The 25,260-nt window shown below is 38.8% G+C and overlaps 1 protein-coding gene across 1 annotated transcript in view; it reads left to right on the top strand.

Moving 5' to 3' along the window:
- Positions 1-25,260, top strand: part of LOC141344535 (serine/threonine-protein phosphatase 2A regulatory subunit B'' subunit alpha-like) — a 101,748-nt gene that overhangs the window by 50,989 nt on the left and 25,499 nt on the right. Inside the window, exon 3 of the mRNA XM_073849414.1 lies at positions 12,408-15,064. Coding sequence (XP_073705515.1) covers positions 12,929-15,064 — 2,136 coding nt within the window. The 5' untranslated portion in view covers positions 12,408-12,928. The remainder of the gene's footprint in view (positions 1-12,407; positions 15,065-25,260) is intronic.

Raw genomic sequence — 25,260 nt, 5'->3', positions numbered from 1 at the left:
TTTAAGGAGCTGTCATGTTACACTGGGTCTCTTTTCAGCATTCATCTCATCTTTGAGATGTTCTTTTAAATCGCTCTAGAAGTTACAAGGAGAAGACAATGTGATGTCAGCCACAAATCTTCCTGTGGAGGATAATAAAAAAGTTAGATTCTGAATTTCTTAACTGGTCCTTAAAGGATCCCACAGTTTATGTTAAAAGTGAAATTTGAGAATCAAAAACACTGAACCAAAGTTTGGAAATGAGCAGGATGTAGTAAATGACATGCGCTGTGCTTTCTATGAAGTGGCCCGTTTTCTCATCAGGGCTTGAGTCACCATGAATAATTGTGAAAGTCTCTGGACAGCTGGTGGACTAACACCTGCCTGCGATCGCTGCTTCTCACCCTCCAGCCTGTGGGAAACCCAGCAGCCCTCTTCCTTCAGACCCTCATCATCTGTTTGGTACGGGGTGTGGATGTGGTGACCGGCAGAAGGAACCTAAGTGGTATGAGTGTGAGTCAGCATTGCTCTGCGTTCCCGGACCGGACACTGATGTGTCTATCCTGGTGGACTGTGTCATCAGTATGCTGTTCTTCTGTGGCTGTCTATCATCTCTGTTGGATGGCCATACTACACTGTCACCAGTGTGGTGAGGCGCTATGGTACAAGGAGCCAAGCTCGAGTTACTTCCTTCAGGACGCCAGTCTCCATTAGAATCCTATCCATTTGTTAATATGTAAATACACAGTGTACCCAGAATGCATTTGAACACTTGAGCCACACTTATAAATGTCTAAATGTCTAAAGAATGTCATTGAAGTAGATACAAAACATCAAATAAAGTGGCACCAAAGAGCTTTTCACGAAAAAAAAAATATCACTTTGACTTTGTCTTCAAAGTGATTTTTAGTGCATGTACTGTATTAAGTAAGGATACACTGATATAAAAATTCTGGTTCATAATTAATTATGATACACAATCAGCCATTATATTTAAAATTTCTGTTAATCAAAGAATCTTAAGTGTATCATGGTTTTTACAAACATTTTCAACATTGAAATACAATTTAATTGTTTAAATATTTTAAAGGGAACCCCGGATGTTAAGAATTGTGTGGCTTAATATAATGTAAATGATATATCTTGCTGAAATATGTAGTAGAAACCCATAAAAGATTTATGTTATTAAAAAAAATAAGCATCATTTTATACATGTTTTGGATTATGGGGGCACCATTATTTTAATGATGTAAAATGGTTGCATTCGGTGAGCTACTGGCGATACCTGCTGCTATTTTTACCGCAATACAACTCTGAAAATAGAACACTGATATGATGCCACATTGTGTGACTTCTGGTTGTAATTTACAGTCGAAGGGCAATGAGAAGCGATGTAAGTCTTCAGTGTTTTCCTAGCGATAAGAAGAGGAGAAAAGAATGGGAAATTGATGGTACACCATTTGGTTTAAGCCTGTGATTATATCCATCCCCATCTGTTGGCGCTTTCAGTAGCTGTGGTTATCAGTATTTTATTTTTTCGAGTTTTTCGAGTGTTGTGGTTAAAATAGCAACAGGTAGCGCCAGTAACTCACAGAGCACAACCATTTGAAGTCATTGAAATAATGGCGCCCCCTTAGTCCAAAATATGTATTGAATCATGTGGATTTTTTAAATAACATAAATCTTTCATGGGTTTTCCACTACATATTTCAGTGAGAGACATCATTAACGTTATATTAAGCCATACAATTTTTAATACCCGGGTATCCCTTTAATAATAACAAGATGCATTATTAAAGGAGTAGTTCACTTTCAGAACAAAAATTTACAGATAATTTACTCACCCCCTTTTCATTCAAGATGTTCAGGTCTTTCTAAAATCACTCGTAAAGAAATTTCAGGATTTCTCTCTATATAGTGGCCTTCTATGGTGCCTCCGAGTTTGAACTTCCAAAATACAGTTTAAATGCAGCTTCTAAGGGCTCTAAACGATCCCAGCTGAGGAAGAAGTGTCTTATCTAGCGAAATGATCAGTTATTTTCTAAAAAATTGACAATTTATATACTTTATAACCTCAAATGCTTGTCTTGTCTAGCTCTGCATGTACTCTGAGTATTCTGGTTAAAGAGAGTTGGGGTAGGTCAAAAAAATCTCAATCTCATTTTCTCCTCCAACTTCAAAATCGTCCTACATCACTGCAAAAGTACCGACCCAGTGTTTACAAAGTGAACATACAAAGATCATCAAACCTTCTTTACAAAAAAAGGTAAAACAGCAATGTAGGGCAATGGAAGAAAATGAGATGGGAGTTTTTTGACATACCCTAACTGTGTTGAACCGCAATACACAGAGTTGACGCAGAGCCAGACAAGACGAGCATTTGACGTTAAAAAGTAAATAAATTGTCAAATTTTTTTAGAAAATAACAGATTGTTTCGCTAGATAAGGATCGTTTAGAGCCCTTTGAAGCTGCATTTAAACTGCATTTTGAAAGTTCAAACTCGGGGGCACCATAGAAGTCCACTATATGGACAGAAATCCTAAAATGTTTTCCTCAAAAAACATAGTTTCTTTACGACTGAAAAAAGAAAGAGAGGAACATCTTGGATGACAAGGGGGTGAGTAAATTACCTTTAAATTTTTGTTCTGGAAGTGACTCTTTCAAAAAAGACAAAAAAACCTGTTGTTTTAAAGTGTAATAATTTTCTATTATTGGTTGTTTTTAAACAAATACATGCAGCCTGGGTGATAATAAGAGACCTATTTAAAAATATATAATTAATGTTTTTGTGTTTAAAATGTAACGACACATTTTTTATATGTTGTGCTTGAAATGTGTTCTTGTGCAGTCTTAAAAATAAATGCCTCTTGCTTTGATATTTTGTAATGCGGTGATGATGCAATGACCTTCCTGCCGTTTCATCTGTGGCTTAAGTGTTCGAATACTTTTGGGGGTCACTGTGTACAAGTACCACAGAGCTCCAGATGAGCAGGTCCAGCAGCTGGTCATGTGTTAAAACCGTCTAGACATAAAACAGCCTCAAAACCATTCATGCACCTAATTCAGTTTATTGATGGCATCTGATGGAGCTTTGCAAGAGCCAACTATAGAGATTTACATCATTTACAGTCCACTCACGTAATAACTGTGGAGATATATCAGCACTAGTTTTGACTTCATAAGCTCTGAAGGCTTTTTACATTCATAATGTGCTCACCGGGGCTCAGAGGTGAAGAATGTTTGATCCTCAGACTTGAATTATTCTGCTCTGGACTATAACTATACCTGTCTAGCTCATGCCTGCATGGTAACAAAGTTGTGTCTTCTGGGTTTTTCCTAACCAGACATAATTAAGTTTTTGAAATCTTTTATGCTCACCAAGGTTGCTCAGAAATACAGTGAAAAGGTAATAGGGCGAAATGTGATTTCAATTCAAATGATGTTTTCTGTTTTAATATATTTTAAAATAGAATTTATTTCTGTGATGGCAAAGCTGAATTTTCAGCAGTCATTACTCCAGTGTCACACAATCCTTAAGAAATTATTCTAATATGCTGATTTTCTGCTCAAATAATATTTCTTATTATCAATTTTAAAAACATTTAAGCTCCTTAATATATTTGTAGAAACTGTGATGCTTTTTTCAGGATCCAATAACAGCATTTATTTCAAATATGTGACCCTGGACCACAAAACCAGTCATAAGGGTCAATTTTTTTTTAAATTGAGATGTATCATATGGCAGCTGAATAAATAAAAGCTTTCCATTGATGTTTGGTTTGTTAGGATAGGACAATATTTGGGCGAGATGCAACTATTTGAAAATCTGGAATCTGAGGGTGCAAAATACTGAGAAAATCGCCTTTAAAGTTATTAGCAATGCACATTACTTATCAAAAATTAAGTTTTGACATATTTACGGTAGGAAATTTACAAAATATCTTCATTAAACATGAGCTTTACTTAATATCCTAATGTTTTTGGCATAAGAGAAAAATCATTTTGACCCATACAATGTATTTTTGGCTATTGCTACAAATGTACAAATGAAAGACTGGTCCAGGGTCACATAAGTTTTTACTTTCACTTTTTTTTTTTTTTGAAAAACTCACCCCAAACTTTTAAACTGTATTGCAGTGGAATTTTGGACCAGAAACAGAAAAACAACACATGAATAGAAACCAAGCAGCCAACAAAATGTCTCTCCTGGCATTTCTTATCAAGTCATGACTGGTTAGAATTGTAGAAGAGTTGCACTATTTTACTGTTCTGCCACTGCTTTTTGAACTGTCCCATTCCAGGGAACACAAAGTAATAAAATGTGTGCCTTAACTTCACTGTAAGTCACTTTGGATAAAAGTAGCTGCCAAATGCATAATGTAAATGTCTGCACTGGGTCAGTGGCTCAGTTCCCATGCTGTCTGTGTGCCCTGTCAAGAGCTTCTGCTCACCATATCTAAATCCTGTTTGAGGCCCAGGGGATGTTGAGCGAAGGAAAAGAGTAAGTGGAAAAAAGGAGGAATGGAATACAATGAAAAGATGACCAAGCGATATAATACATCTGCTGTTTAGAGTAAGGCTGGGGTCATTTGGCTCCCTTGCTTGAAAATTAAATACATGTCTGTTTGTGCACAAAATGCACAACATGTACTACTGTGGGCCTTTATGTCCTCTCCTTTGACTTTTCTTTGTCTTTCATGACCTGCAATCAGTTAGATAAGAAAGTAATGCACAGTGGAGGCAGTCATTACTGTTAGTGCAGCAGCTGTTGCACTAAAGCATGATTATCAGTGTGGAGCACTGTTTTTTTCCAGAGGCTGCTTTGCTGTAGCAGAGGCCTTTTGCTGATTAGCTTGTTTCTGTCTGTAAGGCATTCATGCTGCTCTGACGTCTTCATACGAGTGTGAATAGTTACGAGCATCGCTTCATTGTTCCGTCTGACTGCTGCGGATTCAAAACAATAGACACTAATTAAGATTTAATTGCTAACTGCTGGTTTCCTCCTGCTGCAAAAAAAATTGGAGTACAATCTGCAATATCTCTGCCCGTCTTTTGGGGTGTAATTTATGCTCCCAAAGAGTGTTTAAGAGCTTTGGAAATCATTTTGGAAGATAAACTGCATTGTAGAATTAGGTCAGTGGTTGTTTCTGTTAGGCTATAAAATGAAATGGAAAAGAATAAGTTTGACATTTTGTGTTAACGATTATGAAATGTGGGTTTTTAAACTGCCAAGTCGGATATGGTCTGTTGTTCTGTCTGTCTGCACTACTGTTCAAATGTTTGGTGTCAGTAAATTAGGTATTATCAAGTATTATCTTTCAAAAACATTCAAACCTTGTTTTAAACAGGATTTTATCAAGCCAAGATTTGTAGTTGTCTTAAACATCTAGTTTAAAAAGAGCTGAATTTCACTTTGGTTTAAATTTGAATTGAATTGTATTTTAAAGGAGACATATTATAAGTCTCAGGTGTCCTCAGAATGTATCTGTGAAGTTTCAGCTCAAAATACCCCACAGATCATTTATATAATATCATATCATTTTGAAAATGCTGATTTTGAGTGGAAGCAGAAACATGCTGTTTTCGTGCATGTCTCTTTAAATGCAAATGAGCTGCTGCTCCCCACCCCCTTTTCCAGAAATAGGGCTGTGCCTTTACAACTCGATATTCTGCCAAAAACATCAATTTGGTTTTGATTACCATGTCTATTGCTCTGAAATCATGTTTTAAAAGCCATAAAAGTTAGAACTTTTGATATAGGGTTTTCTGAGTGCACACATCCGAAGCACGCTCACAGAAAGCGTCTGTCACATGGCATGTAAGTGCTAAAGTGAGTACTTATTAGCAAACATTTTAAAAGGTGTTTCAACACTTCTTAGCCACCATGACTTTGTGCGTGACAAATTTTAATAAACCCGAAAAAACGCATGCAAAAATTATAGTTATCTTTTATGTCTTATTGCGCTTAAATGGTCAAACACACACGTTTAAGTTAAAAACACAAATGATTAACAAAAAAAAGTTGGTTATGTCTATAAAGGTAAACAGCTGGGAAAGAAACATGTTTATATTAAATCTGTGTGGGAGCAGCGTAATATACAGTAAATAAATCAATAAATCCACTGCTCTCTTGTCTCCCCTGAGGCTGGGACTCTGAGTGTTCTGTGCTTGTCTGTGCAGCCAACGACTGAACAGTTAGCATGCTTTGCTCGAACTTTTGCCATGGCATTAGAACTAGTACACCGTTGTCGCTTGCGGGAAAAAAAAATGGTGACACCATGGGTGAAAATGTGCAGATTAAGGGGTGGTAATATTATAATAAGATCCCCTTTCTACATCACAGGGGGAGCAAAATCTGAGCGGCTCATTTTTTCAGAAGTTTGCAGAGAAAGACTTACCAAATAAAATTACTGGGTTGTTCTTTTTTACATTTTCTGGGTTGGTAGATGCTCCGGGGATCTGATTGTACCTCTTAAACATGGAAAAAGAGTTTCATGATATGTCAACTTTAAAATCCATTCTCTTCAGTTCTTAATAACAAAACCATCTTTTTTTGTTCTGGGAGCATGATTTGTCAGCCTTAACTATTAACAACCCTTAAAATTAGAGTGAAATGGTAGGTTGATAAGAATGTCTGATAAGAACTAACCGTAAAATCTAATTGTTGATAAGGATGTTGTTCAAGCACCAAAAAGGATGCTTATTCAGGAATGTCTTGATGCCTTACTTGGCTTAATCACAGCTTGGCCTGCTTTCTATTGTTTTTTTTCTTTATCATTTACTTTTGTTGAACATTTACGTGTGGAGTAGTTTCAAAAGAAAACCATGCAATTATAATAGTAGTCATCGTCGTGATAATGAAATTGATTCAGGCGGTGTTTCTCTTTGATAATTGTATTCTGCACTCTATTTCATTCCCAGTCTCTCACTCTGAATAATAATTAAGCACTTCATGCCACATTTTACAGCAATAGCTATCTTCAGTGTTTGAAACCCCCATATTTCCCCTCTTTTCAGTGACATCCTTCTCACTTTCCCCCTGAGGCTGTGAAGGGTTAAGGGTGCACCGTGGTCACCGTGTGAAGGAGTTAGTAGCCAGTGAGTGTGTAATCCTTCCTTTATTAATGTATTGTTGTCACGGGGATCAGGTTCTCTCTTGCAGCGACAGCTTTTGAAAGTCATTACTCAAGCGGAGACAAACAAAGCTCACGGCAGGCCCCCCTTCGACAACATGTGCACAGTAACAAGACCGAGCCTGACCGCTAACAAGAGAGGGTTCACACAAATTCCCAATTTACCTTCCAAAGGGAAACCTTTCCAGTCGCAGTGAGTCCTTAATAAGCGCTGCTATATAGATATCGGTTCTTCATCCTTCAGCTCTTAATTGGGCCAAATACAAGCAGACCAGCATGTCGTGATTTATTGCTCTACCTGGCAGAAATAACAAGATCTATTTTCTTGTTGAGTACAGCATGTTGAGGGTGTTACTTCGAGGAAGATGCTCCAAAGCTGCCAGCGCCGTATAGTCTCGAGTCTCAAAATTGAAAAGCGCTGGCAGATGTGACAGGACACGGGTGCGACTTCTCAGTGTGCGACTGCTACAGTGTAATTAAACATGGAACGAATGTACGGCGTGAAAGCGACGGGATTAGAAAGATAATGAGGCTGCTGCTTCCTCGTTCCTCATGCTCCTGCCAGAAGAGTGAGTCTCGAAACTGTGGGTGGATGTTGTCTCGCTTTCCAAACAGTGTGTTTTGCGTTTTATGCTCTGCTTTCTCCATAACAATCAGTGCATGCTAATTACAACATTAAGCTAAGATAAAGACTGTTGCCTGACAATTAAAACTTAATCTTCTAGGAGCATTCATCTCAGTTTTCATACAGCGCTAGCTATCCCAGCTAACCAGGGAGGTCCTATGCAGTAAGAAGTCTCCCATCAGACATATAAGATGTTTGTATGGGCGTCCGCACCCGCTGAGTGATGTGAAGGTGTGAAGGCTTCTGCTTTAGCCCCCCCACCATCCTGGAAATAGACATGGCAGGCATAAGAGAGAGTGCAGGATCAAGTGTTGATCAGCCCATTAAATTGTCATTAAAAAGTTGCCACTTTGCTACAGTCTACACTTTTCCTGTCATATTGACTCCAGGCCGACTTGACAAACAGCTACGTCAGAGTCCACTTTGAATGCACACTATGTTATCGAGAGGCTCTTTTTGAGGACACTGGAGCTGAAGAGTGTTATCCTCTATGATAAACAAGTTCTTCAGTGTCTGTATTGAGCTTTGGCCATGGAAAGTCAAAGCTGCCCATGGTAAACAGAAACATGCGCGACAAGTCCAATGTCATTATATTTACTTTGAACTTATGATATTTAAGAAAGAAGTGTCTGCTATTCATTTAACCGTTATTCAAAACAATGGCATAGAGATGGAAACTTTTTAACTGTTTAAACCGGATAGTTTGCCCAAAAATGAAAATTCTTTCATTAATTTCTCACCCTCAGGTTGTTCCAAAGCCATAAGACCTTTGTTCATCTTTGGAACACAAATTAAAGAGATGTCTGAAGTATCCTTAAATTGTGTTGGAGTCCCCTACAACAGGTTTAAATGCATCTAAGTTCAGAAAACATTTTAATTTTCTCAGAATATACATTTATACATAGTCTTTTGTCAATGGCTGTATCCGAAATCGCCCTACATTAGTGCACTCGTACAGTTTACCTGAAGAAGTGAATGAAAACGAGTGAGTGAATTCGGACAATGAGTGCACTGGAAGGACTGCCACTTTTTTTGCTTGCTGTTTAATAATCATTTGAAACGATTAAAGGATTTTGAAAAGATTAAAGGATTTATCTTGAACCCTCTCACAGAAATTACGTATAAACCCTACTTAAACAATTAAATAATCAATTTACAACGAATTTGTACCTGTGTTGTACGCTGTAAAACGCTGTGGACGAGCGCATTGTAAAATAAACGGATGGATGATTCAGCTGCGGGCGCCATCTTCTGGCGAGATGCAGAAGTTCAATCGGTGCACGACTCACAGTGCATTATGGGTTATCTCTAGCTGTTGAGTGTACATCGGTTGTACACTAATTTTTGCGGTGCATTGTGGGATTAAATGAGTGTACTCGAGAACGTCCACTATGGTTTCAAACACCACTTAAAATGGCTGTCCACTTAAACTGGGTATAGGGGGCGATTTCGGATACAGCCAACGATTTCGAAATGGTTTGTTTGAAGCAGATTTGAGTGTAATGTCTGTAATCCCCTCCCTTTTATAAGCCTACTCTGCACTGATTGGTCAGCTGGCCAAGCCTGTTGTAATTGGCACAGAGAGGCTACTTAAGCAAGTAAGTGAGCGCTATCGTCTGTGTTGCCAAGTCCATGGTTGTTTTTGATGTCCACAGGTTGAAGCGACCCCAATAACGTCATGTTTAGCCCCTGGAATGCGAATTTACCAGGCGAGTCCAGACAAAAAGTGTGTATTTTACACCCCAGAACACAATTTTTAAGGGGGGACCCCTTCATAGCGTGATTGGGATAGTTTAGAGTAGCAATTGGGTGTTTTTTTTTTGTAAAAACCTGGCAACCCTGATGCACTTTTACATAACATTAATATAGTTCTCCAGTTTGTTCTAAAAATAATGACATAAAAACATTTTGTTTAACACTTATGCAAGCGAATCATGCTCACGGCTAAAGTTTAGCTGCTAAACTGTAAACACTTCACAAAACAATAATAGTGGATACGTTAGCCGAGAGCTAAAGTGACTAACTAATGAAACAACAGTTTGTAAACTAAAATATGTCTACATTCTTTATTATTAAATGAAGTAATTAGAACAATTAATTAACAATTTTTTAGGAAATAGTGGGTTTACAGCAAATTATCATAACTATTTTAGTAAGACAGTAATATCGTGGTTTACCTGGAAACCTAAAGCTGCACTAGGTGTACAGCACATATTAGCACAATAGATATTTTGAGCACTCAATTAAAAATGTACACATAACGTATCAATCGTACTTACAGGTTGTGGTTCGGAGGTGCTTGTTAGTCCAAATAAAGATTAGAAGCCAAAGAAAATAAAGCCAAGATTGGAGAAGCAGTCCTCTGTAAAATGGCGAGCAAAAAGTTCAAATTGTATTGCTGTGGTATCGTGGAAAATTTTAATTTTAACCACTGATTCTTCACATTATCATCTTTTGGCAATGAAAACAAAACCAACTTGCTTTCACAGCATCTTCGGGCATTCGGCCTCCAGCTTCCTGGTTCAGAACCACAATTTTAACTTTTTTCTAAATTAATCTGAACACCTGAAGTATTAAGGAACTTCCCTTCATAGGATTGCTGCTTGTATTTCATACCATGGGAGTTTCTCTCATCTTATGGCAGGAAAGGGACATTCAGGAAATGTAATTTCCTCTCAAAGACATACGTATTACTGAAAAGGGGAAAACCGTACAAGTTTCATGACCCTCAAAAGTAAATCCCGGCATCCTGAAGCTGACTGACTGTTTATCCATTTGATACTCTTGAACTTATTGTCTTGTTATAAAAGGCATTTGCTGTCATTGTAAGGCAGCACCAGCTTTTAGTGTAACTGGCTGGGCAAGCAGGACCAGTCCATTGTGAACAGTATCTCCACACAGAATATAGAGGGTGTGGGTTTGTCCCTGTAAATCGCACTCTCTGAATGTTTTTCCAGGTGCCATCATCTTTTTAGTGCCCTTCTGTAATGAATCCATGCTGAAAAACATTAACCAGAGACCATTGTTCCAATAGAGTGAGGAAATACAGACGTGTAATACATATTTTGAATGCAGTTTATATTGCTATAAATGCTTTCATGCATGGCTGTAGTCAGAGTTTATATGAGGTGAGGTTGTGGTAGAAATCCTGGAGACTTGTTCTCTGCTGTTGCTCTGCTGAGACGAAGAGAAGACAAGGCTTTAATGAGGCCTGCTGTGAGAGGAAGAAAAACAATAGGGCCAGAAGGATTGAGAAATAAAAGCAAGAGAGAAAAAAGAAAATGAACTGGAGAATAAAGGAGCATGTGCTTTGGCCGTGGAGAACATTTTCGGTCGAGACATACAAATAATGAGCTCACTCTCTTAGATGTATTAAAATAAATATGTCTCAATGACTCATCTGCTGACATAATTATTAGAGAGAGGGAGAGTGAGCAGTAAAGACATGAAATGATTATTTGTTTATGTCGCTGATGTCATTTTTCTATGCACTGAAGGAGACGTTTTGATCGCTTTCATCTGTTAAGAAGATAGTTCACCCAAAAATGAAAGGTGTTATCAATTTCTTCTGTGAAACTGATCAATTTAGTGCAATATGAGATCCATAAATCCAAAAAAGGCACTACAGACCAATTCGGTGAGCCTATCTGGTGGCAGAAAATGACAGTTTTCAAGTGGCAGTCTATTGAAAACCATGGATTAAAAGAATAAAAAGGTAAATTTATAAAAGAGTTTATATTTCAAAATTCTAACTTTATTCTCGCAATTCCGAGATTATATCTCACAATTCTTCTAAGAAAAATCAACTCAAAGTGAAAAGCTGCATGTGACGTAACTGTGAAGTCTACTCCAAATTAGTCTATTTACAATTTTAAATGTTTGTGTAAAAGTTTAAATGACTAAATGTAAATGTAAATGACTGTGTAAACTGTGTTAGTGAAGTTAAGCTCACAATATTTTTAGTAGCACATGGAAGTTGTTAAGTTGTTAAACTTAATGGTGCTGATCTCCAATAATACAGTACAAAAAATTTTCATCAGAGCACTACAGGAAAGCAAGTTCCTTGCCTAAGGAATGGTTAAGTATTAAACCTAAGGTACAACTGTTCAATTATGGCATTTGTGTATTTGAACTGCTCTCTCCTGAGTAAACTCACTTTATAGGGAAGAGAGTCAGAGCGCGCTGTGTTGTCAAAGAATGCTAATAGTGTGTCTGTGTACTTTCATCACAAGCTGTGGGCCTCTTTGAAGATGGCTTAAGGGCTACAATGATAACACAAAAGACCTAAGGATACCTGAGGCTTAAGTATTTTTTATAACCACATGCCAGCATTAGGCATTTCAACACGTCATTTTAATTTGTTAGTTTGTATTTGATTGAAATATGTAGTTTGTGGTTTACTACTGCCGTAATTTGTTTGTGGTTTAGCTGTACCAAAGTTAAAAGTGTAACATGCTTATAGTCTAATGAGGAGAGATGTTAACCAAAGACAATCTAATTAAATCGCCAGTGTTCACTTTTAAAATGTATGAATATGTATGGATTTAAAATGGATAGACACTGTAAATTCAGTGTTGTTTAGTTTACACAATCAGAGATTTATTTTTCATTTGATCTGAAAAAGTGCTTAATCTCTCCCCTTAACCCACTTTTGTCTTTCTACCCACAGGTGGCTTTCACATTGGATTCTTAAACATCTGATTCTGGCCAGGAAAGCAAGATAAAGACAGAGAGAGAGGGCTGAACATCTGCTGAACACATCAGCGGAAGGCTGTCACCAGGTGGGCTGTATGCTGTGGCTTTGGAGACGGAGCCAGAGGACTCCTTTATGCCCACAGGCCTCGGCCATCCAAAGAGGGGATGATCTGGAGCACTGCACATAGGCCTATCATTAGGCCATCGGGGCCCATGCTAAGGAATGGATAGTTTTTTGCTGCTAAACGTTACAGTGTAACTTCCCTTTAACTATGGGGCACCGGTGAAGGATTGGTATGGAAAGGATTTTCCCCTTTGGAATCATCTAAAGCAGCAGGCTAAGGAAAGCAACTTTTATTTGTTTTTTAGGATTTATATTAAGTTATTATAAAGTTGACGTTTTTATATAAATGTGTCTACATAGCATTTATTGTTTTTAGGTGACTTGCGTTATATCACAAAGCAGACTTTTGGATTTATGAACAAAGAAAGACCATGGCGGCTACCTATCGCATTGTGGTCAGCAGTATTAACTGTTATAACAGCGTTGTGATTGACCGCCGTGTCCAGCACACGGTACACTACTGTAATGGGCCCTGTGGCGCACTAAAACATGGACTAAACTGCACGGTGGCTCACCGCAGCACTTGTGCTGAACTTCTTGATACCTCCATATCTCGAACCTGCTCTGACCGGCCCATTAGCATTCATGAGTCCAAAACGATGGAGAATGGCAACACCGGACCTGGAGTCTTCTGCGACGACTACCACCAAGCCGTCCCCAGAGTTAAGAAAGGACCTGCCATCCAAAGCTCAGCAAGCCTTAAGGATATTACAGGGGAAGCCATCAACCTTGCAAGTGGAAAAATCAAGGAGTTTTCATTTGAGAAAATCAAGTACTCCTCCAGCCACGTGACTTTCAGAAAAGGCCGTAAAGTTCGGCCGGACTCCTTCAGCAGGAGGTCCACTGACCTAGACATCATCTATGGCCAGTTCACAGGCAATGATGAGAACTGTCCTCCATTCGGCCTGTTTCAGAAATCTGTACTCGAAGAGCATAAGCTGAGTCGGAGTGCATCCCTAGAGCAGAACCTAAACAATGTGGCCACGCTCTACCTGAACAGCCTTACCGAGGAGAACCTAATTACCCGCATACTGGAGAAGACCAAGGCAGACAGCAGTGCCTCAGGAGAAGACATTAAAGCCTGCCTGGACATTCTCCTCAAGTGCTCGGAAGATCTGAAGAAGTGCACGGACATAATCAAACAGTGCATCAAAAGAAAGTCGATGGGTGGAAGCAACGACGACTCTGGGAACCCTGAAGTCATTTATAAAAATGTGATGGCTCGTCTCTCCAACTATCTGAAAAGGCTTCCTCTTGAGCTGGAACAGGGGCAAGGTGTGAGGCAGGAGCATAGTGAGCTTGCCGAACTGGTCAACAGCATACACGGGCTGCAACAAATCCCTTTCTCCCCCATCTTTGGCAATGAGCAACCTCCACGGTATGAGGACGTTGTTCAATCTCCTCCGCCCACAAAGCCTCGAGCTAAACCCTCCCAGCCAGAACCTCCAGAAGGTTCTAGGGATCTTGCAGGCAATTTGAAACCCATTCAGAGCCCCACTGGTTTGTCAGCACGTACACCTCCATCAACTAATGGGTTTCCGCATGGCAACTTGCCTTCAGCATCCAGTAGCGGTTCAACGCCGTATATCTGCCACCACACCGTCTCAACCAGCCGACCGGACACATTCTCTTCCACAAACTCGCTCTTGTCTAGCAGTAGCGAAAGCATCTGTAAGGATGCCATGGAGGCTCTGTATATTGAGGAGGAGGATTCAGATGTGGGAAGGATGCCGGACAGGGCAGTTAAAGGGGATGGGAAGCACAGCTGTAGTATTTCAGAGTCTAGGCCATTCTCTAAAAGACCCACTGGCTACTCCGAGCCAGATAAACTCCATGAACTCCGAAACGGACCTGTGTTCAAGCCTAAAAACGACTCAACAGTCAACCAGATGTACTTGCCAAAAAGCACAGATTCTAGAATGTGCTCTAGATCAACTTCACACGTTAATAAAGGGGGATCCGATGACATTGATAAACTGTTGATGGACCTGGAGTGTCTTTCCCAGAACATGCAGAAGGAGCCTCCGCTGCCCCCTAAACTTAAAAACTGTGCCCAGCAGACTGGCTCCCCCAAGCATTTGATTGGAAACTCATTGGCTAAAGATCTACCAGTGCCAGGTTTGTCTGGACCCTCGGTGGCCAAGCCCTCTGAAACAGGGGTTGAGGCCACCAAAGAGGATGATGGAGCTCTGCTGCTCAGGATTCTCGAAAGCATTGAGAGCTTTGCTCAGGAGCTAGTTGAGAGTGGAGCTGCGAGAGGAACTCAGTCTAAGGAGCGGGAGGTCATGCGTCTTCTCCAGGACACGCTGGCCAGCACCAAAGCAGAGGTGGCTCCGCTCCCGCTGCCTGTACCTCCGTCTGAGACTGTGTCTACACCAGCACAAACACCTAAATGCACACCTGCATCAGCACCCTCAAGTGCATCTGCTGCTGTACAAACCCCTGCTTCTACTGTAAGGGACACAGGCTCAACGCTTCTCATTCAACAGACGCCTGAAGTCATCAGGGTGAGTTCAGCTAAACTAGGTCTATGGAAGGTTTTATGGCTCTTAGAGAAACTGTGCAATGTTTATCATTTGTATTTTCAGAGTAAATTCAAAGTCTAAAATTTAGTGTACTGTGTGTGTCGTCTGCTTGAGCATCAGTGGCTGTTTGCAGCTGTTTGTGAATGTTGGGCATGAGTGTCTTAGATGTCTTCAGTGGCAAAGCTGCATTTCAAAATCATTAGGCTACTCTGGGGATGAAGTCAAATGTAGAGTATACAAGGAAATCAAAGAAATTACAGTACATAGAGGATTTTTTAAGAAAGGTGAGCAGGGATATGGTAAACCAGGGACCCATACACAACTATAACAAAAAAGTGCAATCAGACATTGATGCTTAAGGAGGCAAAACACAATATTAAGAACCAAGGACAGGTACATTTACGTGATAATTTGGGTAAATTCAGTTATTTTGTCTATATATACTTTATATTAGGGCTGGGGTTTGACACTAATTTCAAGATTCTTTGAATATATATCAGGTACAGTACATGCCAAATTTTCTCAAGGGAAAAAAATCTCTCAACTAATGCTATAAAATATACACGAGGGTCAGTTGGTACTACATTACTGTAACATTGAAGGTTAAAATGAACTGATTTGTATGCAAATGATTAAATTACACTTAGTTTTTATAATAATAATAAAGTTACAATTACGTAATTATATTTCTAGTCCAATTCGTTTTTTTAAATATTAAACATTCGAATGGTGGCTGTCATAAAAACTTGACAGATAAACAAAGCACAAAGCTTATTGCGATTTATTGGATGGGATGTGCGCTACAATGTTCTGTTCATTCACTAAAAACTGGCTAGACTAATCAATTCTTGGGATTTAAGAATCAATATCATTTTGTAAAAATCAAGAAATCAGTATTTATTACCCAGCCCTAATATATATATATAGTGTGCATGCGCGTGTGCGTGTGCGTGTGCGTGTGCGTGTGCGTGTGTGTGTTTGTATGTATTTTCCAGATTCTCCAGTGGGTATTATATAACATATGAGCAGAACTATGTAAAACGTAGACATAATGGAAGTGGAAAATCCATTTTACCATTAGCTGAAGCACAAAATTATAGCCTTCATAAACAGAAACCATTACATCAAATTTCCTCTTTGGAATACTGTGGTATGTGCATGAATTGAAACATGGCTTTTTTAGGAAAGTGGAATTTATCATTAATATAAGCAGTGATAGGGTTACCATTTTGTATTTTACAGATCTTATTGTCACTGGTAACTGATCTTTACGACTAGTTTAATTCTAAATGATTCCAGTTTAGTTGGTTTATCATGTGTATAAAAAGAAACAATCATTTGTTTTGCATTAATTGCATTTTAGTTCTTGACGATTTCCATTCAAAACCTTCCTAATTTCTCCTACTTCGATGCCCAACCATAAGACATTTAACTATATTAACTATAAAACTTTTTAAAATATGTAACAGCCTTAACCTGTTACCCCAGGGAAAGATAGCAGGTTGCAGAGAAGCTTGTTGCAGTTAACTGGGATCAGTATCATGTGTCTTCTAGAGCTGGCTGTCACCTTTAGTCCGTTTTTCTGCACATCCATCATGGTGGGGATGAAGAAAGCTCAGTTTGTCATACTCTAGTTCAGGGATCTTGGGTGAGACTCTGGCACATACTGGACATACTTGTTTATATATGAATGGCTTTTTTAGGCGTGAACTTTTATGCCCATTTCAGTGCAGGTCAGTGAAAAATGTGTAAAACGCAGGAGAAAACCACATAAAAGGGCAGCACTTAATGCCTCAAAACCCCCTAAATCATCCTTTAGTGCAAGCCTCAGCTCTCTAAAGTGTTGTCAAGCTGTTTATATCCCATGTCAGTCCTCCCAGCACATTTAACCCTTGCTCTTTATGCGTCCTCTGTTCTACCTCTCTCCCACCCTTTATCTTTTTTCCCTGCCTGGTAAATCCTCACTTGTTTATTTTCCTGGCTTTGTAAACCAATACCAGCTCAGAATCTATCTCAGGCCTGCTATTTATGAAGTTGCCATGACATCTGTCAAGAGTGGAACCCCCTTAATAATGGGGCTCCTCCTCCAATCCTATTTCTGTACCTGCTCAGCGCATAACTAAGAACCCTTAAGGTTGGATGAGTCGCATACTTGTGCACGAACATGCACGTACACACCCCTAAGTGCACTGAAAAATGTCCTAACGGCTGATGATTTAGGTTTTGTAGAAACGAGTGATGAAGTCAAATAAACCAGTGTGCGCAAGACTATAAATACAGGAAGTTTTATCTCGAACAAGATGTTTGAGTATGCATGTCGTCCTTTGAACGTTAGAATGTTAGTGTGAGATGTTTAGTTAGAAAACATGCATGTTTTCATAATACGCACGTCCCCTGGTAACGGTCTCTCATTGGTCCACATGTTATTTTGGGACTGGGTTGTGATGCTGTAGCCATGCAGTTGGTGTGGAGGACATGCAGTCCTTTTTGGAGAGCACTGGTAGGTCACAGCAAGAGCAGGCAGTGGGGATTTTGGCACAGACACTGTTAATGGTGTTGATTTGCCCAAGGCACTTCTCCTCCTCCTTGTCATCCACAGACAAAGGTGTCAGGAAGACTAAATCAGCTTACTCCCCGCCTACTATTTCATTCCGCTAAGAGACTGGCTGTCGCCAGAGGGAAAACGGACCCAGTGTTGCCGTGGGGGTCACGGCTAAGTTTGGGAATAGCTCTCTGCTAACCCGATCCGCTCTCTGGCACCCGAGGGAGCAATAAAAATAAGAGCGCTACGCCAAGAGCCCTGCCCACTGCCCCATTTAAACACAAAGCTGCCAATCACGGAGATAAACAAGGCTGCGGAAACGTTAGACCAGTGCGTACTGTTGTGTCATACCTGTTTGCTGTTTACGATGGGAATCTGGGGTCTTGTTTTTAACACGCTGCACCTGCAGCGCTTTCCTCGTTTCATCTCATTTAGTTCCTGTGTGTGTCATCACAAACACAAAAGCACTGAACGGATCAAGATGTGGCCCATCTGTCATGTGTCAGCATCTCAGCATCTAGGGAGCATGCTCCTGATCTAACAGTTGCTGTTGTGCATTGCTGCGAGACCTGAGTGTGGTCTTTTTGTTTGTGTGTCTCTTTCCGTCTCACGGCTCATTGCTAGACCAAACAGCAGGTGAAGTTGAAAGTGGACGCTCAGTCGGCTTTAGGCCTCCTTGCCTCTGTCTCAGTGCTGACAGGGTAATCTGTTGCTCCGGATGCTCGGCTAGTGCTTCTCTCTTGAGATTGCTTATTTACTGCTTCTCTAGGTTTCTCGGATTCACATGTGCGTCATGGTGAAACCTATGAACTAAAGACATCAAGTAGGCCTGGAGATGAAGGTGTAAGTAATTGAAATAAGTCTTAACTAAGTTGTTAAATGAGTTGTGACCACTAGTAGCATTTGCCCATAAGATTCCCACAAAATCTGGTTTGCAGTCTGCAATTCCTGTAGGAACGTGCCGTCTATGATTAGGGTTACACAAAATATCAAAACTTTTTGGGGGGGAACTATTGCATATGTAATTGTGCATTTCCCCTATTTTTACATTTACTTTAGAATTCTCTAACACTCTTTTAAGTACATTCAGTTTACTTTTAAGCAAAAAAATTATCTTATACTGATTTTAAAATGAAAGTTAATTTAACACTAGAAATATTTTTTTATTTCTTATTCTATAGTGTTATGAGGCAATAATCTACTTGTATAATTTAAATAGATTGATTGTTTTTGTTTTAAATTATTTAGACAAAATCATTTTTAAATGTTTAACTCAGCCTTTTGAGTAGTTTTATTTAACTCAACTATTTTTTTTAAATGACTATATTTCTTGCTTAAGAAGAACCCAAAATAGGTTGAAAATTAATATGTTCAGTAAATGAACATTTAATAATAAGTTGAATATATTATATGAGCAATATCACACAAGTAGACTTAAGATATGTCTGTATATCGGCACGACTGTGATTCAGCAGTAGGCACGAGGCCACAGGCCATATAAAATTAAATATACATTTATTAAATTGCATATTAATTAATGTCCACCTTTTGATTATTGCTGAGGCCTCTAGTAATTATGTGTCTGATTTTTAATGTACAATTGAGGTCAAAAGTTTACATACACCTTGCTGAATCTGCTGTTCTTCAGAAAAATCCTTCAGGTCCCGCAAATTCTTTGGTTTTTCAGCATTTTTGTGTATATGAACCCTTTCCAACAATGACTGTATGATTTTGAGATCCATATTTTAAACTGAGGACAACTTAGAGGCTCATATGCAACTATTAAGGCAGCCGTACACGGTGCGAATTCGGACGGTCAGAAGACCGTATGGCCACGCACACGTCACAAGTGACTTTTTTTACAGACGCAGTGGTACACAGGATTTTAAAACCTGCCGATTTCCAAGGCAATCACATTCTGAGGGGAAGGCTGTGTATAATATACTGTGTATGTACTGTTAAATACAACTGCTCTCTGTCTATCTCATAACTGCATATACAAAATATGAGCTGTGACACTTTGCTACACATGCAGGAACCGTCTGATCACCCTTGCATATGTACACTGACACTCGTTGCAAACTTGACAAAACTTCACCTCTACAGCAGTGCTAACAAGCATATGCATTAAAGACATTGGAGCTGCAATGCTACAGCACTGTACAGCATTGTAATGTATGTTTTAACGTAGTATTATGCACGTCGAGGGGGCTAGTTGGCCATCACTATAGCTAGCAATAGCTGTAGCAAACAATAGCTGATCGATCACTGATCGATACATCATATAGCGCTCGCTGTTCTTGCCAAAGTTCAGCGAGTTTATCCTCTTTCTCGATAGTCCAAGTCGCCGTGCGCTGTCATGTTCAACATTTTCTGTAGTTTTCTTTTCATTAGCTTCTGATTGGTCATTTCCAGTTTGATCAACAAATCGGCTCGTTCAACAGCACACACGTCACGCCTTCAATCCGACAGCTCCCGAAGTTTTTTGACATGTTTAAAAATGATCGTGAGGTCGGGAAGAGCTCGTAAGGCACTCTGCTCGTCTCGTAATTTCTCACACACCATACGAGCCCCGACCATACGAGAAGAGACAATTTCCTCCGATAACCAAAAAAATTGCATGCGAGCTCGTACGACCTCAAAAATCGCACCGTGTACGCCCGCCTTTACAGAAGGTTAAAATGCTCACCGATGCTTCAGAAGGAAAAACGATGCAGGGGTGTAAACTTTTGAACAGAATGCAGATGTGTAGATTTTTCTTATTTTGCCTAAATAACATTTTTCATTTAGTACTGCCCTTCAGAATCTACAGAAGATACTTACATGTTTCCCAGAGGACAAAATAAGTTAAATTTTACCTTGATCTTCAAATTCAAAAAGTTTTCACCCCTCAGCTCTTAATTAATCCTTTTTCTTTCTGGAGCATCAGTGGATCTCAAAATCATACAGTTATTGTTGGAAAGGGTTCAAATAGACAAAAATGCTGAAAAACCAAAGAATTTGTGGTACAAATTTTTCTGAAGAACAACAGGCAGTTTAGCTGTTCAGGACAAACAAGGGACTCACAAACAACTATCACTAAACTAAAAAAAAACGCAGGTGTGGCTCATTCAGGTAACAACACAGTATTAAGAATCAACTTTTGAACAGGGTCATTTTTTTTTTAATTATTTAGATCAAGGGTCACCAAACTTGATCCTGGAGGGCCGGTGTCCTGCAGAGTTTAGCTCCAACTTGCCTCAACACAGCTGCCTGGAAGTTTCAAGTATACCTAATAAGACCTTGATTAGCTGGTTCAGGTGTGTTTGATTAGGGTTGGAGCTAAACTCTGTAGAGACACCGGCCCTCCAGGACCGAGTGTGGTGACCCCTGATTTAGATCAACAATAGTTAAATAAAAGTACCCAGAAGGTTGGGTTAAACATTTAACCCAACTGCTGGATCAAAACAACCCAAATCGCTGGATTTGTCCATATTTCACCGAGCACTGGGTTGTTTTTAACCCAGCATTTTTTAGAGTGTAGTAATGAGCCCAATTACATAGAACGGAAATGTTATATATATAACACCGAAATCATTTAAATATTGATGTTGCAGTGCTATTTCGACAAAATTAACAGCTGGTTTAGCCTAATTTTCTGTAGTTAGCACAAGGCTTTGCACTGAAATGCCTCCTGCAAAAGTGCCGCAACTGTTTAGTACATTTACCCCATCAAATTTGAGGCCTGCATATAAAATCTTCTCCCTCTTAGCCTAGAGACGGCTCCCACCACGTTGGACTGGAGACCTTGCCCTATTGGTGTGACCACATGGTGCAGACAAGGCAATATGTCCTTCACTGCACCTGTCAGGAAGTGCTGTTAATCTCCATGGTGACAGGGAACACCCTGCTTGGCAATAAGAGTGTTACAGTCAATATAAATCAGAAGTATCTCTTCCAGGAGCTCAAGCCAACTAGTCATGCTCAGAGCCACAGACACACCACAGTGGGTTACCACTGGCCAGGCTGCATTCATTGAGAGTGGGTCAACATGACACATCTGTTATATGAAGTGAAGAGACACTCCAGAGTGGCCTTGTGTTTAGCATTTCAAGGGATCATAAAATGAAAGGTTAATCTGCAATAAAACCAATAAAAACATACTGCCTCTTTGGTCACTTTAAAGGGATAGTTCACTCAAATTTAAAATTCAGTTTTTAATTATTCATCCTCATGTCGTTCCAAACCCGTAAGACCTTTGTTTATCTTTAGAACACAAATTAAGATAGTTTTGATGAAATCCGAGAGCTTTCTTCTGACACTGTATACAGCAATGCAAGTGACGTTTAAGGCCTAAAAAGTTAGTAAGGACATCAATAAAACAGTGGTTTAACCTCAATATTATGAAGCTACAAGAATACTTTTTGTGCGCAAAGAAACTTTATTCAACAATTTCTTATAAAAATATCTTAATTTGTGTTCTGTAGATGAACAAAGGTCTTACGGGTTTGGAACGACATGAGGGTGAGTAATTAATTTTTCATTTTTGGGTGAACTATCCCTTTAAAATGACTAAAGAGCAATCTTATGGTGATGCATAGTTGAAAGCCACAGAGTGACTTTTTTTTTTTCCTTCAGAAAATGTGGTAATCAAGAGAATGAGCAAACCACTGCAATTAACGCACCTGCGTTAAAGAGCAGCGGGAGACCTGGAAAAACAAGGAATAGGCAGAAACAGAGGGTGAGAGAGCGAAAAACAAAGCAGTACGTTAATGATAATGAAGGGATTAGAATTTTATTAAATTCTCACAGTTCAGTTTGTGCACCTGTACACTTAGTCTGTACACCTGGCAGTCTATGAAACTTTTCAAAGAGCATTTTGGTCTTTCACAGTCAGAATCACTCAGATTTTGAACACGAGTGACAGGAGTGTTTCTTTGCTCACTCCCTCAAGGACAGAAAAAAAAAACCAGAGTGAAGATGCCTGTATGCCTTTTTTTGTCCGTCTTCTAATTTGCTAGAATTGTTTGCATACAGTCAGAAAGGAATTACATCACCGGCGTGGCTGTCTTGTACTGGGAGGAAATGAAGTCACAGCAGAGGTCTGGGCCAAGAAATCCCCTTATGTACAACATCCTCCTGTGAATCAGCGCCTGTTGCTATTTGTGAAGGGTTTCCAATACAAAAAGTAACGGAAGAGGCTATAGCTCTGGTACGAAGGAACATAAAAGTACATGGCAACAAGACCTCCTCAAACAACAGTGTGTATCAGTTTAAGCACTGATAAAGACTACTGATTGACATCCAAGCTCTTCCCAGCCCTTTGGGAAGCCTTTTTTTTCCTCAGGATTTAGGATGTTTGAGGGGATGTGCTAATGCAGTATTTAAGCCTCTGTTTGTGTTGGGGGCTGCTTAAGTCCTTGAGCTGGCATGAAGATTTGACAAGACAAACGGGAGCTGTGTGTTACTTCCTGTAGCATGACCATCGGCACTGAACAGTGGCTTCCTATTTTTGAACAATGAAACTGTTGCTCACTCATAGTCTGTTGCTCAAACTATTTGTCATCTTGATGGCACGGATGTAGGATGATTTAAGTTAGTCTGGTTTATCGGGAGAGGATCAAATGTGGTTGTTTTTCCTGTTATTTGTGAAATCTTTCATAGGACAATCACAGAGTTCTGTTTTTATTTTTGAGAGATATGTCTGTGTTTGTGCTTATGTCAGTATTAGTTAAAAAAAATTGAGACATACTGTAAGTGGTTCCTGTTGTGTTTGGTCTATTATGTATTGAGTTTATTAAAATATAAGTGCTTTTGTCAGAAAATGCAACTGAATTACATCTTGAACCATCTAGAACAGAATTTCTGTGAATCCATCAAACAAAACTACTAGACTTATTGACAATGCTACTTTTGTGCACTAACATATCTCTGGAAATTAGATGGCATACTGTTGTGGAATTCTATGATAATTCAGACAGATATTTCAAAATATTTTGATGTATGTATTTTTATTAAATTAATGTACCTTGATGAGACTAAGAGACCCAAATTAAATGATAATGTGTGTATATGGGCCATTCTACAAAATTGGTGCAAACTGCTGTCCCACAACCAAATAAAAAAACACATTTAAAAAGCATTTAAGTATTCAAATCTTAGATGTTTATTGAGATCATTTTATTATCTATTGAAACCCACAATAATATTTAAAATATTAGTAAGCTTAATATATTTTATATTATATATTTTAAATGTAAATTAAACTTTATTTCCCCTTTTTTATGTCACTACCAAAACAGTGTTTTAGTCCATTGGCTAAGACTGATTTTAACTACACCCCTACATTTATGATCAGGAAATGTTCCTGTGTCCCTCTCGCTCATAGCTACAAGGTGTGAGTAGATAGGCCCCATCATTTTGAGGTAAATGTGCTCAAAAGTCTGAAAAATCTGTGTGTAACTTTAAGGAACGTCACTACCGAACACCTTTTTTCTGCAAATAAGCAAACTTTTTTGGGAGTTATTCCATAACATTTAGTTTTTATGTGTACCACTGTGAGCTATTCAAAAGTGTCTAAAATTGTCACTACCAAAACAGTCACGACCGAAACATTTGGTGAAGTTTTGGTAGTGACATCTTTGTTTTTTGGGTTTTTTTTTATCCCATAAAATTGTCACTACCGTAACAGTCACGACCAAAACATGTCATCATTGACAAGAGGGAACACATAAACCTCATATTTAGGGAAAATAAACTACATTTGTGTATAGTTATGCAAATTTTTAGTATTTTAGTATATTTTAGTAGTGTTTTATTATGAGGGTTAAAAGTCTGTAATGTGATGTGGTCACTACCGAAGCATTGGATGTTTTGTCAAAAATAAAGTATACTGAGATATCAACTAAGATGTTATGATATTTTTTGGTCTAATGTATATTAGATACTAATGAATCCTTAACTTTGCAAAAGGCAAAAGTTGATCATACTGATTTCAAATGAAAATAGGATTCAAAATACAACAAATCTCATAAATTGCACTTTAATTTAATACATTTTTATTGATTTACCAGTGAAAATTGAATAAAAGAGCAAAAAAATATATATATTTACAATGTAGATGCAAGCAAAATCATAATAGGTCAATATAACTCTTCTAATGAAATTAATATTACTGTGTTTTGGTAGTGACAAATTTGGGAGAGGGCAAATATTCTAAAAATTTCTGAAAATACAATATGACAATTAACTGCACAATCACTAGAAATGTGTACCTTGGATATTAGACTTTTTGCATACATAAAATTTTTTTGCTAAAAGACATTTTTTTCCAAAGACGTTTTCAACACACACGCACTGTATATAGTTACATATAGGCCCTTATAGTTCTGACAGAATATCATGAGGGGGTCCTGTAGTCAGACAGAGCTCTTCAGTTTAATATGCTGTTTGGAAGTCGTCCAAAAGATTATTTATCCTACGAACTGTGAAAAAGCCAAAAATCACATTTATAGTGTAGTTGCGAAACCTTTCAGACTTCCCATCTACCCTGCATTCGAGGAATCAGAGCAATGTCGCTTATAATGCCTGAAGCTCAGCATAAGTGCTTATTAAGAGACAATGAATACAGGCCTGCTGAATTGAGAAACTGCAGTTG

The sequence above is a fragment of the Garra rufa genome, chromosome 10 (genome assembly GCF_049309525.1).
Source record: "Garra rufa chromosome 10, GarRuf1.0, whole genome shotgun sequence".
In the NCBI taxonomy this organism is placed as follows: domain Eukaryota; kingdom Metazoa; phylum Chordata; class Actinopteri; order Cypriniformes; family Cyprinidae; genus Garra; species Garra rufa.
This window is presented reverse-complemented; position numbering and strand designations above follow the sequence as displayed.